The 16,351-nt window shown below is 49.1% G+C and overlaps 1 protein-coding gene across 1 annotated transcript in view; it reads right to left on the minus strand.

Moving 5' to 3' along the window:
* RNFT1 (ring finger protein, transmembrane 1) overlaps positions 1 to 953 on the minus strand; it is a 192,284-nt gene extending 191,331 nt beyond the window's left edge. Inside the window, exon 1 of the mRNA XM_085649415.1 lies at positions 832 to 953. Coding sequence (XP_085505541.1) covers positions 832 to 857 — 26 coding nt within the window. The 5' untranslated portion in view covers positions 858 to 953. The remainder of the gene's footprint in view (positions 1 to 831) is intronic.
* Positions 954 to 16,351: the final 15,398 nt, after the last annotated feature.

Consider the following 16,351-nt stretch of genomic DNA (forward strand, 5'->3'; position numbering starts at 1 on the left):
TTTTAACATTTGATGTGTGTCATTTGCTTAATACGGTGTACTAATTCAGCTCCTGAAAGAAACAAAAAACTCTCTCCATTGGTGTACATGATGTAGAGAAGATGGACCCATCTAGTGGCTGAATAGCACGATCTGAACCCAGGAAATTTGGATTCGGATATCAGCTTCCCCACTTGACCAAACCAAATCATCAATAGCAAACCACTGTACATCACAACGCCTCATCACACTGCACGATCGGACCTGAGACAATCTTGAAGAAATGCATTTCAGGATGTCTACTATCTAAACAACTCACGTTCGTGAGTTTTCATAGATAATAATATTGCGCCACATACAACAAAACGCCGCATAAACTGTGTACATGAGAAACTGACATCTCTTGGTTTGGTCATGGGAGCGTTAGCAGGGCCCTGTAGGTAGAAAAAAGTTCGTGTCGGAAAAGTAAACTATTACTTTTAACTATCATCACAGTGATATAATCTAAAGTGGTATGGTCACAACGCAAGCGTTAATATAACAACCTTTTTTAATTAGAAAGTGTCTTTATCATACTTTGACTTGACTTTTGCTGTATGCGATTTATACGGCAAATCATATGAAGGAGCGGCTTGACTCTTAACGCCCACCCTGACCCCTGGTCCCGTTTTGGCTCTCTACGCGAACTTCCTGGCTCCTCACTTCAACAGAACACTTTGCACATACCCCACCATTTTCCATTAACACCTCCGCCCCCTTGCCAGACAGAAGAAACCAGGAAACAGCCAAAATATTCCACTCAAGAATCACTCGTATACCGTGATACTATTCTAATGCCCGCGTCCTTCTCACCTCTCATTCTGAAGCCTCAGCTTCATGATCCCAAAGTCGCAAAGTCTCCATCCCAGTGTTGGACAGCGAGCACTAATGCCACATCTAAACCCCGCCTATTTCCGTGTGTGCGCAGTGACGTCACATTTGTTTTCTGTGTGTGTGTGATATAGAAAGAGAGAGAGAGAGAACGCGAGCGAGCGAGCACGCGCCCTATACAATTAGAAAAAAAGATGTTACACGGAACACTAGAACGAACCAAAGGGTCGTGGTAAGATACACAGGTGAAAGCAATAATAAAAATAGCAATTATTTTCTAAGTGGGCTTATGCCGCACGTAGGTTTTATAATCATATTGATCTGTACATTGATTCTAACAAATGTACTGGAATATGAAACTCATACTTTTTGCTAAAAAGTTACACTTTTCTATAATTTGTAAAATATCGGAGGTTTTGAGAACCTAATATTTATTCTTTTTTATTTTTTTGCTGTCCCTAATTGTGATTTCAAGAAACTGTTGTTATGTCAAGATGGCGCCTCGTTTATCACGTCAGGTCAAGCTTCGTGATGTAGATGCCTAATAGTTGCTATGGTGAGTAGCCACGCTTCACTGACGGTCCTGAGCACGCTGTTAGAAACGGAATCAGTCCCTGAAGTTCCCTGCCTGCACCGTGAGAGAAATCAGACTGACAGGCTAGCAACTCAATTTTATCATTTTTATTGAACTGCACTTTCCAATCATTGCTCTTTCTTCTTCTACCACTATTTTTGTAATTTGTCTACGTCTGCTTAGTACAATTAAGGGACACCACCGCAACTACATACATTAAAAGCTTGCACAAATAGTTTTAGAAGGATCACTGAAAAAAGTATTAGCAACTTTTAAATGCAGTGTGGTTGGTATTAACATTAGCACTTATATAGCGCTTACTACCTGTTGCTTGGTGCTTTATCCGTTTGGAAAGCGCTATAGTGTCTCGTCATGAGCTAATTAATGGATTGCTTTACTCTATTAGTATCATTGCGATGCTTACGTATGGTATACTAGCATTCATGTTGTGGTCTACTTTACCTTTTTCTCTTACACCCCCTTTCCCATTTCTGTCCTATCTTTCTTTCTTCTCTTGGTGCTGGAATGTGTCTTTACATTCCATGTGTCATGACATGTACAGAACGAGAATGTTGGTGAAACTCTGGCTCTGGCAGTTGGAGCTGAGTGGCTGTTTGAGCTGGTGGTCCTTTGCTGTAAACCTGATTAAAACTACATGGAAACTTCAACGCATCTTTAGTCTTCTTTGCACTGGCGACGAGTTGTGCCTGCGTGGGGACAGTAATTCTGGACCATCAGTTTCCCCATCGAACCCGAATTTGGATTTACTACATAACCTCTGGACTATACTATGGTTTTTCGCTTCACAAAACCTGATGTACTTTGGAGACCTATTGCTGGTCTGTGAACTTTTTCTTCCTTATTTAAAGTAAGCTGGGAATTGTACCAACTTGTGGATCGTTTCTCACATTCCATGTGAAGTCGCGCTATTTTACTGCATCTTGTCGTGTCTCCACCTCGCTGTGTTTCTATGCGTCTAAAAAGTGTGGGAGATTTATTTGGGCACACCTTACCTTCCTTCTGACTCCATCTCAGCACCGTTGGAATTGTTGGAGCAAGAGGTGTTCATCCGTCTGCTTCTCCTACAGAATGATGACGTACTAGATTGTTCAACTGGACCCAGCGATTGAGGGACACGCTAAGACTCTCTGTGGAACGTCAGCACTTGAGAGACACGCAGAGACTCTTTGTGGAACGTCACTCGTTGCAGAACGTCAGCGCGTTTACTCGTGCGTTTTCGGCATCCATCTTGGATTGGGTGTTTGGCTGGAATTATTCACTGTTCATTTAGCTGATATGCACAGCAGTGAGTATTGCGTATCATAATTGGCTATAAAAGTCTTTGAGGCACCTGATGAGAAATCTTTACTTTAGATCCTTCTTAATTTATGCAGCAGTAACGTCCTCCTTTGGTTCTTGTACGGCTTTGGCAGTCATCCATATTATGTTTCAAGCACATGCGCAATTGTTCGCATGATTCTCCTGGGACTTGTTTATACAGGAAGACTTATAGAACCAACGTCAAGGGTACTGTTAACTATCAACCGGTGTAGTGTTCACCTTTACGAGGTACTGTTCCCTGAGAGTGGGTCAGTGATGCGCTCACTTTCTTCATTGTCACGTTATTTAATCTAAAGAGACTGGTATTAATCATTTATTGTATATTGATTTATTTTCTTGTTTTTTTTTCTCTTCTTTCTCTTTCTATTCTTTTCACTTTCAATGATGTGTTCTTCACTGTAGAGAAGTTATTTAAAGCTGTAATTATTCAATTTGTAATCACATTGACATGGCTTCTACTGGCATGTCCCAACCGCCACAGTTTCTCGCTGATTCAGGTGATCCCATCTTACCGTGGAAGAGATGGAAGCCTTTGCTTGATTCCTATTTACTAGCCATTGGAGGGGAAAAGTTTTCAGCAGTACGTAAACAAGCGACATTGTTGCATAATTTAGGTGTTGAGGGCAGACACGTAAAAGGAAAAATTATGGACAGAATGCTGAACAATGCAAACATTCACCCCCAGTCACAAGGATCTGGGTTTAATCCATTGTTCTTTTGTTCACCACGTCACCCCAGTTTGGATCCAGCGATATGCAAATCAGTCTTGACCCTGTCCCTCATGGGAACAGTCCAGCCTGAACTGCCAAGCCAGATCCTCCCTGGACCGGAAACAAGCATCCGGGGACCGGTTTCGGGGCATCACTGAATCCAATGGTGCGGTGAGCACGGGACCCACATCTGGGCATACCCTTCCCACTTAGGGCAACAAATGCAAAAGGAACAAATGATGAACGGAATACTGAACAATGCAAACATTCACTCCAGTTACAAAGATCTGGGTTTAATCAATCGTTCTAAGTAAAGTGTGGGCACATCTGCAGATCCATACCATCTGACCACTCGTTTCAAGGGAGGAAGCAACATTTGACCTTTTCTGGTCTAGGCTTTCCAGAAAGGTCTCCAGGATTTTATATGGTGTCTAATAAATGGCTGAACGATCTTGGAGATGTACGGAGATATGTTGGCCATGTTACATCTGATTTATTGGGTAGTGTCTACTGCTATATATTTGAATCCCATACAAAGTATGCTCCGAGGCACTGCTGACCTAGCATGCTACATGTGAAGTAAGTGTCCCCCACCCCATATATGTGCAGTTAGAGATTTCCAACGTAGCTGTGATGTAAGTTAACCGTTTCTGTAACTACATTGCTTTTGTAGCTTTGCAACCTCCTACAAAATGGCATAGTTTGTTTCCAGACGCTTCAAAGATCTATCTCTCTTGATCACCTTTGCCTACTCTTCTGGATCTTTATTGTGAATAATGCAAAATGAAGAAATTCTTCAGTGAACAAGTAAATATGAAGAACCTGTTATTTAGAGAAATACATTGTACATGGCATTGACTAATATGAAGAAACCTTATGAAGCATGCAAGAAGGATATAAATTAGCAGCCCTAAACCATAACTTAGCCGTACCCAAACTCTAAACCTTCTCCCTTACACCAACTAGAGCTATATACCTAATTCAAACCTATGTCATAAGCCTAAAAACAAATCCAATTCTAACCCTCAAAATAGAGAATTTTCACAATCCTAATGCAAACCTCAATCCTAACCGTAAACTTTAATTTAATGTGTTTTAACACTAACTCTTGAAACTACTGTAGCATTAATCCTAAATCAAACCCTATCCCCGACTTTAATACCTCAATGCAGAAGGCACTAACAAGAAAATATATATTTTTTCTAGTGTTCAAAGTTCCCTTATTTATTATTTTATAAAGACAAATTCTACATTTGGCTACTGCTCCCTTCAGTACCCGGTCATTGCTGCCTGCAAAATGTGCTACCTTTTCAAACATCTTTCGTCTCCTCTTTCTACCTCGTTAATGATAACATACACCTTTGTGTTGGGGAGATTCTCATTGTCTGCTCTCTGTTTTTTTGTAGGTAGCCATCTCAACTTAGGTGCCCCATAAACCATATTAACCCCATAGAAGCTTCCCTGCAAACAAACACAATTGGTGAGCTCCTGCCCATTTCCTGTTGCTTTATAGAAGGGTGATTCCTTCAAGGATTTAACCATTTGCATTTGACTAACCTGCTGCATTGGTGAGCAAGGGTAAGCTTTTGAGATATTGGATTACCGGTACTGAGCTACAGGTACCCAGTTGGGACCTGTTCTCCAATTGGCCAGCAGTATGCGGCAGATCTCTTCAGTTAACCTGTTCAGGTGATGATGACTTGTCTATGAACTGGTACAGAACCAGGTGATAGACAAGACCTGTAGCATATTTGTTTTATGTGAGTGCAAGTGCAGTAGAAGGGATTTACTATCAAGCCTGCATGAATCACAAATAGATGTTGACTGCTGGGTGTTATCGTAATAATATTATTGTGGGCCAGATGGGTTATATATGGACAGACCTTACTATATAATGCCCAGGGTAGCCATAGGTCAGCCTTTCATAAGGTTAGGCTATAGGAAGTAGTGTGTTGGTTGGGCTGACTCCATATCTGTGGACTGTAAAGTGTAGATTGTGCTTTAAGGTGCTATTTTAACTCTGGGTTCTATTTCAGGGTTGTGAGGTGATGTAATTATCTAGCACATAGCTATGTTTTCAGCTCTTTCCTGAAGTATATATGCCCCTGAAGGCTTTGAATCTTGGCTCGTAGTGAGTTCTAAAGTATGGTGGCATGCACAGGGAAAGCAATGCCGTCTATGGATTTCCTATAATAAAGTGGTACAATTATCCATGGTGCATGTCTGGAGTGCAATGTCATATTTTTTTATATTGCTTGAATTTAACTTATAGATATAGTAGTTCTTTTCCTCTGTATGCTCTGTGAACAATGCAGAGTGCCTTAAACAATGTTGTTTCAGTTACAGGTAGCCAGTGTAGTGATTGCTGCACTGGAGTTGGTCGTTTTTTTGGGTAAAGGCAGCGAAGGAGTCTTGCAGTATTTTGCGTAAGATAAAACTGGATCTGGCACGATATAGACTGGTGGCATAGTCAAGATTATGAGTGTGAGAACAGCTTGTATCTTTTTTAAGGTATCTAAGCTGTCAGAAAATCCAACACATTTTCTTTATTATGTAGAAGACGCCCTTTGTTACTCTGTAGACATGTGGCATCAAGGATAGGTCTAAATCCATGGGTGCACCAAGATTTCTTATTTCTCTTGATGTTACAGGGGTCTCAAGTTCCTTGGTCCATTTGGTGGTAGGTTGGCATTTTTCCATTGTTTGCCGGTCATAATCTTTTCCTTGTGGTGTTGAGCTTTAGGTTGTTACTCAACATCCATGTATTTATGGCATGAAGGCAGTCAGCAACGTAGAGTTAGCATTCCAACCCATTGTTCCTTTGCCCACAATGCCACCTCAGATAAAACCAAGCTATATGCAAATCAGTCTTGACCCTGCTCCAATATGAACAGCTCAGCCCGAACTGCAAGACAGGCCATCTCTGTGCTGGAACACAAGCAACCTAAGACCAGTTTCATCCAGATGTGGGTCCCTTGCTTACTGTGCTGGGTTTTAGGGTTAGTATTAGGGTTGTTCTTAGGCTTATGACAAAGGTTTGGATTAGGGTTATTGCTCTAGTTAGTGCAGTTTTTATGTGCAGATGTTTGCGATCTCATGTTTTCTTTAACCCCAATGGCCATTGTTTCGAGTGATCCAGCCGGTTCTAAATCTTTAAATTTGCAGGTATGCATAAGCAGTTGTAGAAAGATTATGTGTACACAGTGTGCTTGCATAAACAAGAGCTTAATACCAGAGTAGACTTCCTGGGCTTCTGCTGTGAATTGTTGCCTGCCTAATGGGCTGCCTGCTTGCTAACATGGGTGTAGCAAAGTGCCCCTTTTTGCATGGTTACTCCCTACTTTTTGCCTGACATCTGATGCAACTTGACTTGATGTGCCCTGGGTCCCTGCCAAACAGGTTCCCAGGACCTGTGTTCTTTCTCAAACCTGTACTGTTGTACCCACCATTGGCACATACCTGGCCACAAGTGAAGACCCTTGTAAAATATACTATGGGTACCAAGGGCACTGTGACCAGGGCAGGCCTCTAAGCGCTGCAGCAGCCATTGTGCCATCCTTGAAGGCCCTGTATCTTTAACATCCACAAACCGCCATTGCAGGCTGCGTGTTTTGGTGCAGAAAAAAGTGAAGAGTCGACAAGGCACACATCCCTGTGTGTGCCATGCCTGCAACCCACTACCTGGGGCCTAGGTAAGTCACCCCTCTAGCAGGGTGCGCTAGCCCTCTGGTGAGGGTACAGTGGCACGTGCAGTAAAGCCATAAAGAGTGCATGGTCTGGGAATTGGTCACTACGAACTCCATAGTGCCATAATGGCTTTACTTAAACCTGGGAAGTTTGGTAGCAAACATCTCAGCACATTAAACCCACACCGATGCCAGTGTGGTATTTAATGTAAAATGCACTCAGAGGGCATCTTAGAGATTCCCCCTGAAAAACGACCAGCCCTGGTGTGATTCCTGAATGGCTGCCTGCCATTTGCCACCACCAGACAAGTTTCTGGACCCCCGGGTCGAGGGCCTCCGCTACTTAGGCCAAGAAACAAAGCCCATCCTGGGCACAGATGTGAAGCCTCCTCCCCCAGAATAGGCTGTGTCCATGAAGGGTAAGCTTCAAAGGCCTGCCGCCTTTGTAAGCTGTCCCTGCCTTTTGCTGCCGCCAGAAACTGACTCCCACCGGTTCTGACCCCCACTTTGGGCAGGAGAAACGGTGGAAAAACCAAGAAAGGAGGAGAGGTGTGCCCATCTTTGCCAACCCCACCCCTCAGGTGGGGGAGACGAGGTGAAGCAAACATCTACGTCCTCCCATATTGAAGATGAGGTGACCCAACCAATTAGGGAGAGGCTCATGCCCCCTCCCACTGGAGGGTGCTATAATAGGGGGTGGTGCATCCACCCCTAGGGAGGGAGCCATTGGTGCCTACCTGCACACTCTGTTAACGCCCCTAAATCTAGTATTTAGGGGCAACCCTGAACCTTGCCTCCTCAGATTCAAGGAAGAAAAAAGAAGGACTGAAGAGCAGTTCACGACCCAGGAAGAAGAGGACACCAACTGCTTTAGCCCCACCCCTACCGGCCTATCCTGATTCTGACCTGACTACAGCAAAAGCCCCCCAGAACTCAGAGGACCTGCCCTTCACTGAACTTAAAGACTCTGTCTCCCATGAGCAGCGGATTTGCTCAACAAAGACTCCAAGATCAGAACCCGGATCCAGGCGGCTCCGTGGTTCTGCACTACTCTGCACCCGAAGCCCACGGCCTGAGTTTGAGTGGGCCAACACCACAAGGAGGTCTCCCCAGCGATTCTGACCTGGGATCTGGTGATCCCCGACCTCCCTCAAGCTTCAAGCCAACGCCTGCAGCCTCAACGTGAAGGGCCCCCCAAACCAGAGCTGGTAAGAAGACCAACGCCAAAAAACACCCCTGCACCCGATACCCCACGGCCTTAGGTGGCCCAACCAACGGTGTCCAGGCATTCCCCAAGAGCCCAACTCACCTCTTCAGCTGGTGGTTGCCTTCAGGAAGCCTCCCTGCCCGAGCCTGCAGCATCTTTTCCGAACCGGAGATCTCCATTGAAATCCATAGGGTCCCCGACATCTCTTAGCACTCTGCAACCGGCTGCCCCTATGTCGCTGGTGGTGCAGGTCCTGTGCTGGTTGTTGGCCCCTGCATCGCTGATCTTAACCCCAGGAGCTTTGCTCCCATAGCCAAGTGGTCTGCTCGCAAGCAGTCCCTGGCCAAAGACCCCCTTTGCACCATTTGCTAACATTGGGCCTCTTCACTCTGCACCCGGCCGCCCCAGTGCCGCTGGTGATGCAATTTGAGTGCCTAACTGGACATTGGGAAACCTTGGTCCTAACCCCCAAAATTCATACTCGTAAGTCGTTACTTACCTGTAAACCGATAACCTTCTTTTCACCATAGGAACTAATGTTACGAGTTTTGTTCCTAAAAATGTGTAGACATACTGTTTTGTATGAAAAGAAAGTAACAATTGCTTTAACTTAAGAATTGTTGTACTTACCTGCAAATGACAACCTCCAGTGTATGATAGCTCGGCATATCACCTCAAGTACTTAAAGTAACTGATAAATAATCCGAGAGTAATCCAAAGTAATCTTACTGTATATTGAACTGTTTTAAAGTTAATACAAACCGGTAATCGATACCAATACAATCCACAATTACATTTCTGTGTACAGCATTTGAATGTATGTCTTACTTGCCTGTGCCATGTCCTGCTTGGTTCTACGAAATAAAAAATAAGTATACCTTCTTACACTTTTACTCTTACCTAATTGGTCTAAATTCAGCCTCTGAGTGTTGGCCATCAGTCTTGATTGAGTGAATACAATAAATGCTCAACACACCCTCTTGATAACCCTAACTGCTCGCCCACACTACCGCAAAGAGAGCTTTTAATTCTTTGTTTATTCAAACACTGCAGCAAAATTATTTGGCATAGTAGACCACATGACTGAATTTATGCTGACATTTCTAAAGCATACTAACCATCTCTAGTGTACCTCTGCAGTAAGAAGGGAATGAACCATTTGGCAAAATCAAGGAACAATTTGCCCAGAAATTGTTTTAAAAAGAGTGGGCTTTTTTTTGGGAGGGGGAGTTGGTTTTGTTTTTTGTTATGTACCCTGCTGTATATCTTCACTTTCCATGGCTTATTGTTGAAGGCACCGTTTGATGCATAAACTAAAATTATCAATAAAAGATTTAAACCTAAAACGAGTCGTTTTAAGCTGCTACTCTGGCATTTTCCTGGTGGACTGCAGGCTAAGGGCTGCTTTTTGTTATCAAACGTTTATTAATTGTTTAACAGGTCATGCCAGAGGTAATACACAGCTTATGCGCCTACAACCTTATAGGCCAGCAGCGAACAACTAACACACAGCAGAAAACAATTTCAGAGTCAGGGAAGCCTGGGGGACTCAATGATGCCCCGGAGGTAGGTCTATGAGCAGGCGGCCCCTAGCCCGGATCCCCGGTAGAGGCCCTATACCCTGCGCGAGCCCTCCATCTGACAAGAGAATGTATAACATTGCAATATTCGATAAGCTGAGGCAAGCTAGTCAAGCGACACTAAGCACGCCCTTAGGGGCCAATGGTCCTGTCATTCTAGAGACTTCACTTGACACCGTTGCTATGTATTTCCCTGTGAACGCATCTACATACACATGCAGCCTGCCTCGTATATTATACAGTTGGGTCACGACAAGCAGTGCATCGTTACGTATCACGCCCGTCTAACGGACAGCGTGTAGGGATACCCTCCATCACGCCCTCCATGATTCCCCATTTATGGCCTGCAGTGAGTATAGCATGAGAGGGCTGGCAACCGCCAAGCGCTGTGTGGCATAGGCTCGCTAGCATCCAACAGGGTCGTATCGGGTATGGCATAGGGCAGAAACCAGCATGCAAGTCATGGCACAGTAACAACATATTAGGAACCCTTCCATCTTCCCCGTGCTGTGTTCGTGCTAAAGCTATCCACTACCGCACCTGCATCAAATGGATAGAAAAGAGGCGACCAACCAACTAATGGGGGAGGGAGACAGAACGAAGGGGTAAGAAGGAGGGGGTGTGGAGTCTAGGGGAGGAGGTTCAGCATGGAGGGGGGGGGAGTATGGGTCCCACCAGTACCACAGGGCATAGGCCGGAGGTCAAGGCCATCCAGGGGCGGGTTCCCCCCTAACCCGGGGGTGTCTGGAAGAGTCGGAGACCCCGAATTGTTTGCCTGCCTCCATAAATTCCCTGGATCAGTAGGGTCCACTACGTCATCAAAGAGCTTCAGGGCTCGGAGCCGTGGAGGCTGCAGTCTCGTATGCTCTAGTCTCCCCAGGTGATCGATCAAGGGCTTCCAACGCTGGCGATACTTGGTATCGCGGAGTTGAAGGCGTGCCGTGAGGAACTCCATCGCCACCACATGCCACAGGCGGGTAAACCATACATTGATTGAGGGTGTGTCGGGTTTCTTCCAATAGAGAGCCACTGTTTGTTTCGCAGCACCCAGCATGTGGAAGCTAAGGTGTCTGTCACGGCCCGTCATAGCCCGTAGAGTCGTCGGCCGAAGGCCCAAGAGTACCACCAGCGGGTCCTCCGGGAGAGGATACCCCAGAACCTTTTTTATGTGGCTGAGGACTTCCTTCCAAAAGGTGATCAGGAGAGGGCATGTCCACCAAATGTGGATGAAGTCTCCCGTCGCCTGAGTGCAGCGCCAGCAGAGGGGGGATGTCATAGGGAACATTTTTTGGAGCCTAGCGGGAGTGTAATACCATTGGGTCATCACCTTGTAGGCCGATTCCTGTTGGGGAATGCTACGTAGGAGCTTGGGAATGTCGCTCCAGAGCCGAGACCATTGGGAAGGGGTAACACCTGAGCCAGTGACGTTGTGCCATCTCTCCTGGTAGGGAAGGGAATCCGGTCGCTGTGCGTGTTGGAGCACCTTGTATATGCGAGAAATCAGCCCCTTGTAGGTGCCGAAAGTACGCGCCAACCGCTCGAACGGGGTGTAGGGCCGCGTAGCCGCCTGCGCCAAGGCAAAGCCCTGTATCCAATAGCGTAATTGTATATACTGGAATTTGTCCCTCTCCATAAGCCCAAACTCCAGCTTACATTGAGCGAAGGTTTTGAGACAGTCCCCAACGAACAGGTCACGGATCGTCCTGCAGCCGGTTTCCGTCCAATTCGCGAAATAGGGAGGGCGATCCGCCGGCAGGGAACTGCGGATTACGGGCTATCGGGGTCTGGGGAGACGGAAAAGTGGTCAGGCCCCAACGAACTGCCACCTTGTCCCAGATTTCAAGGACCGTTTTGGTGGGAACCGCCATGTAAGCGCTACGGTGACGAGCCTCCCGGGGTAACCAAGCATGGTCCCAGAGTGGACGACAAGTGACTGCCCGATCCATGTGGAACCACACTTTTTCACTCTCCCACGCCCCCCATTCCAAGATATAGCGGAGGTGGGACGCCCAGTAGTAGTCTAAAAGGTTGGGGCAGGCCAGCCCTCCCCGATCCGAGAGAGGTTCAGGATCCGATTGGAAAAGCGGGGTTTCTTCCCCCCCCATATGAATGTGGTGAGGTCACGCTGCAGCCCCTGAATGCAGTGCTCCGGAATAGGAGTCGGCAAGGTTTGGAAAAGGTATAATATCTTCGGCAAGATAGACATTTTAACCGTGTTCAGCCTGCCAAGCCAGGAGAGGGGCAGGGCCTTCCATGTTCGGAGGTCGGCCATGACTGAGAGCTTGTATTCCTGCCAGTTGGCCTGCGTCCAAGTATCCAGGTCCGGGGTTAGGTTAAGGCCCAGGTACCGCACCGACTTGCTCGCCCATTGGTACGGAACGGAGGCCTGGATCACCGCAAGTTCCCCGTCCGGAATCGTAAGGTTAAGGGCCCAGGACTTCGTATGATTGATTTTCAGCCCAGAGGCACTTTCAAAGGTTTGGAGTAACGAGTGGACCGCCGGTAGCGAGCGCAGGGGGTCGGAGAGAGTAAGGAGGAAGTCGTCTGCAAAGAGAGCGATTTTGTGCTCAACCCCCCGAAGAGATATGCCACCTATATCTGGCGACTGGCGTATCCTAATGGCCAGGGGTTCTACCACAAGGGCGAACAGCAGGGGCGACAAGGGGCAACCCTGCCGAGTACCTCTGCAAATGGGGAAAGGCTGCGTGAGTTGGCCGTTGACCCTCACTCTGGCCATTGGTGAGATATAGGGGGCCATGATACGTGCCACCATCTTAGGGCCCAACCCCACCTTCCGCAGGACCGCCCTGAGGAAACTCCAGTCCACTCGGTCGAAGGCCTTTTCCGCATCGAGTGATAGTAAGCATGCTGGGATCTTCCAGTGTTTGGCCTTCCCCACTATGTGCGCTATGCGGCGCACATTGTCCGCCCCCTGGCGTTGGTGGATAAACCCCACCTGGTCGGGCTCGATGAGGTTCGGGAGGTGGGTGCTAAGCCGTTTAGCCAGGATTTTGGTGTACAATTTCAAGTCTGTGTTTAATAGTGCAATAGGCCGGTAAGAGGAGCAAAGGGTATGATCCTTCCCGGGCTTCGGAATGAGGGCTATTTCAGCCATTGCCATGTTCGACGAGGGCCCCACTGATTCCGCGAACGAGTTGAAGAGGCGCAGGAGATACGGCTGTAATTGCGGCAAAAAGGCCCTATAGAAGGACACCGGCAGCCCATCCAGGCCTGGCGTTTTGCAGAGCGGAAGATCCTTCAGGGCTTCTGCCATTTCCGTGCGGGTGATAGAGTCCTCCAGGGTCTCAGATTGCCGCTTGCTCAGCAGCTCCCATCCACAGGCGTCTACGGTTTCCGATATCAGAGCCGCCGCCGGCGGGTCACTCGCATATAGAGCCGCATAGTAGTCGCGGAACGCTTGGAGCTTTGCCGGTTCTGCAATGGCCCATGACCCGTCCGTCTTTTGCAGCTTGGCGATATGGGGTCGGGCCGCTCGTGTTCGCAGGCGCCGCGCCAAAACAGCACCCACCTTATCTCCGCCCTCGTAGTACCGCTGCTTGAGTGAAAGCAGGGCGCGCTCAGCCTTGTTGGTACGGTGCGCGCGGAGCTGCCCGCGTAGGACGGCCAAGCATCTCTTACGCGACGCCATCGGGCGCTCTTGGTCCAGCTTCTCTAACGTCTTTACTTCACGCTCGATTTTGGTTTCATAGAGCCTGGCTTCCCGCGCCCTGGCGGCTGCTATTGCCGTAAGGGTACCCCGTATCGTAGCCTTAAAGGCATCCCAGAGGAGAGGGAGGGGAGTCCCCGGCACGTCGTTATCCGCGAAATACGCCAGGATGGCCGCCTGGACCTCCTCCCTATCCACCGGGTCGCGAAGGACGTGATCCGGGAATCTCCAGCGGCTCAATCGCGTCGGGCGAGTGGAACACTCCCGTATAAGCAATTCCACATGAGCGTGGTCCGAAATCGAAATGCTGGAGTGTGACACCGATATGATGTCTTTAAGCAAGGAGTGCGATGCAAAGAGAAGGTCGATGCGAGAGTATGAGCGGTGTACATGGGAGTAGAAGGTGTAGTCCCGCCGTCCCGGCGAGTAGTACCGCCAGGTGTCCACCAAGTTTAAGGAAGTGAGGGAGCTCTTCACCGCCGCAGACATGGCCCCCGTCCCGTGAAACGCCCCCCCACAGCGATCCATCTCCGCGTCCCACACCAAATTGAAGTCACCTCCAACTATGAGATCGGTGTCTACTGGCTCAAGGTGCTCCCTAATGATCCCGCGTAGAAAGGCATCCTGACCCTGGTTGGGGGAATAGATATTGTACAAAGTGAGTGGGTGGTTCCCTCTCCTGAGCTCCACCCGCAAGAACCGACTCTCGGCATCTCTGCTGACCCTAGTGTCTCCCCGGAGGAACCCCGCCCTACAAAGGATGGCTACTCCCGCCAACTTAGTGTTGGCCGAGGACCAGAACTGGTGGGGGAAGCGGGGGTGCGCCCTTCGCACCACATCCGATTTGAGAAGGTGGGTTTCTTGGAGGAAAATGACGTCGGGGCTCTGCAGAAGCAAATAGCGCCATATTTGGCATCTCTTATTGGGTGAATTAAGCCCTTTCACATTGAGGGATACAATCTTCCAAGAAGGCGAGTCAGTCATTGACGCAGAACCACTAGCAAGGCATCTTTCATGCTGTCGTTCCCCTCAGACGTGTGTCCCCCCCACCAAAAGGATACAGAAGGAGAGGGAGAGGAGAGAAGGGAAACATGGCAAGAAAAACAACCAAAACACTTAATCGGCCAACAGGGCCAGCAAGACCTATTCCAGTCTAGGGAGTAGCCAGGCACAATGGCACAGGCTGTCCCGGAGATGTCACTCTCCCAGAAATAGGAGTGGGGGTGAATCATCGCTTATCTGTAGATCCATGATGTCGAGGGTCCGCTCCGGACCACCGCCGCAGCCGTACAGGTGTCACGCCAGAGACCAGGCAGGTGTGCGCCTCCCAGGGGGATTCCCCGGGCGTCGTGAGAGGCAGGGCCAGGGCCGCCACAAGTAGTCCAAGCCCACAGCCATCTCAGTGTCCAAGCTGCCACCAGAGAGGAGGTACCACCAAGAAACATTCATTTGGAGGCGAGCGCTTGCGAACCAGATGGAGACGGACCGCCCTCCAGGGATTTGATGTGCTCTATGATGTCTTGCTTGTCCCGGGAGGATCGGCTGCCATCCGGCGAGGAGGGGTGCCTAGGGCGGCGCACTGTGGACCACTGCGGCTTCAGAGGGACGCGGAGACCAGCAGGTCGACGCGAGGGGCTAGCCGGCGGGGAGTCCGGGATCTGAAGCAGCTGGGCCGCTTCTCGATAGGAACGCAGCACACGTCGCTTAGATTCCCACTGGAACATGAGGGCAAAGGGGTGGGCCCATTGATATCGAATGTTGAGTTCCCTCAGCTTGTCCGTAATGGGCTGGAAGTCCCGCCGGCGCCGGAGGGTAGTAGGGGCCAGGTCTTGAAATAGCTGGATGGGCTTGCCCCACAGAGGATTTCGGGTTTGCTTCTAGCCGCTTTGAGAATGGCTTCTTTCTCGACGAAGAAGTGGACCCGCGTCAAGATGTCAGGGATGAGTCCTGGCCTTCCAGACTGTCCTGAGACCCTATGCGCACGGTCCAATGTGGGTGGCGAAGTGTCATCGTCACCTCGAATATCCTGGAGTAGGTCCGCCACAAATGACATAATGTCTGCTCCTTCTGCTCCAGTTGGCACCCCCCGTATGCGTATGTTGTTTCGGCGCCCCCTATTTTCCAAATCTTCTTGCTTGATTTGCAGCTTGACATGTTGTTCTTCTAGAGTGGCGATCCGCTGCCATAGGCGTTCCTGGTCCTCCGTACGTGCGTCTAAGGTTTTCTCCAAGTCATCGACCCGGCCACCGAGTTCCCCCACATCTCGCCGCAGCTCCTTGACACAGGCCTGGACCTCCGTGCGAAGTGACCCAATTTCTGTTTTGAGCTCCTGCATGAACGACGCCATGAAGGACTGCGTGACTGGCGCTGCAGCGGCCCCAAGGTCCAATAATGCTGCACTCGTCGACGGCGCGTTCGGCTTGCCCCACAAGTCCTTGACCGAGGCGTCTTTGGGGGCCGCGGGCGGCTCCTTCCCTGGCTTCGTGCGTGTCATGCTGTAAGGGGGTCAGAGGGCAGCGTCTCAACAGGGGGGAGCAGGGACCCCGGAACTCCGGAACGCACACTCAGCGTAAAGCGCAGGTCACTGGGCCACGCAGTCCATTAATGGCAGCGGGGCCCCGTTCCAAATGGCCCTCCAGGCGCTGCGCAGCCGGGAAAGGGGAGCGTCAGGTTCTCAAGCCCCTGCGTGGTGCCTGGCCGCCGGACAGGCAATCCGCCCCCTAAGGGGAGTCCCACC

Source organism: Triturus cristatus, chromosome 3_2 (genome assembly GCF_964204655.1).
Source record: "Triturus cristatus chromosome 3_2, aTriCri1.1, whole genome shotgun sequence".
Classification (NCBI taxonomy): domain Eukaryota; kingdom Metazoa; phylum Chordata; class Amphibia; order Caudata; family Salamandridae; genus Triturus; species Triturus cristatus.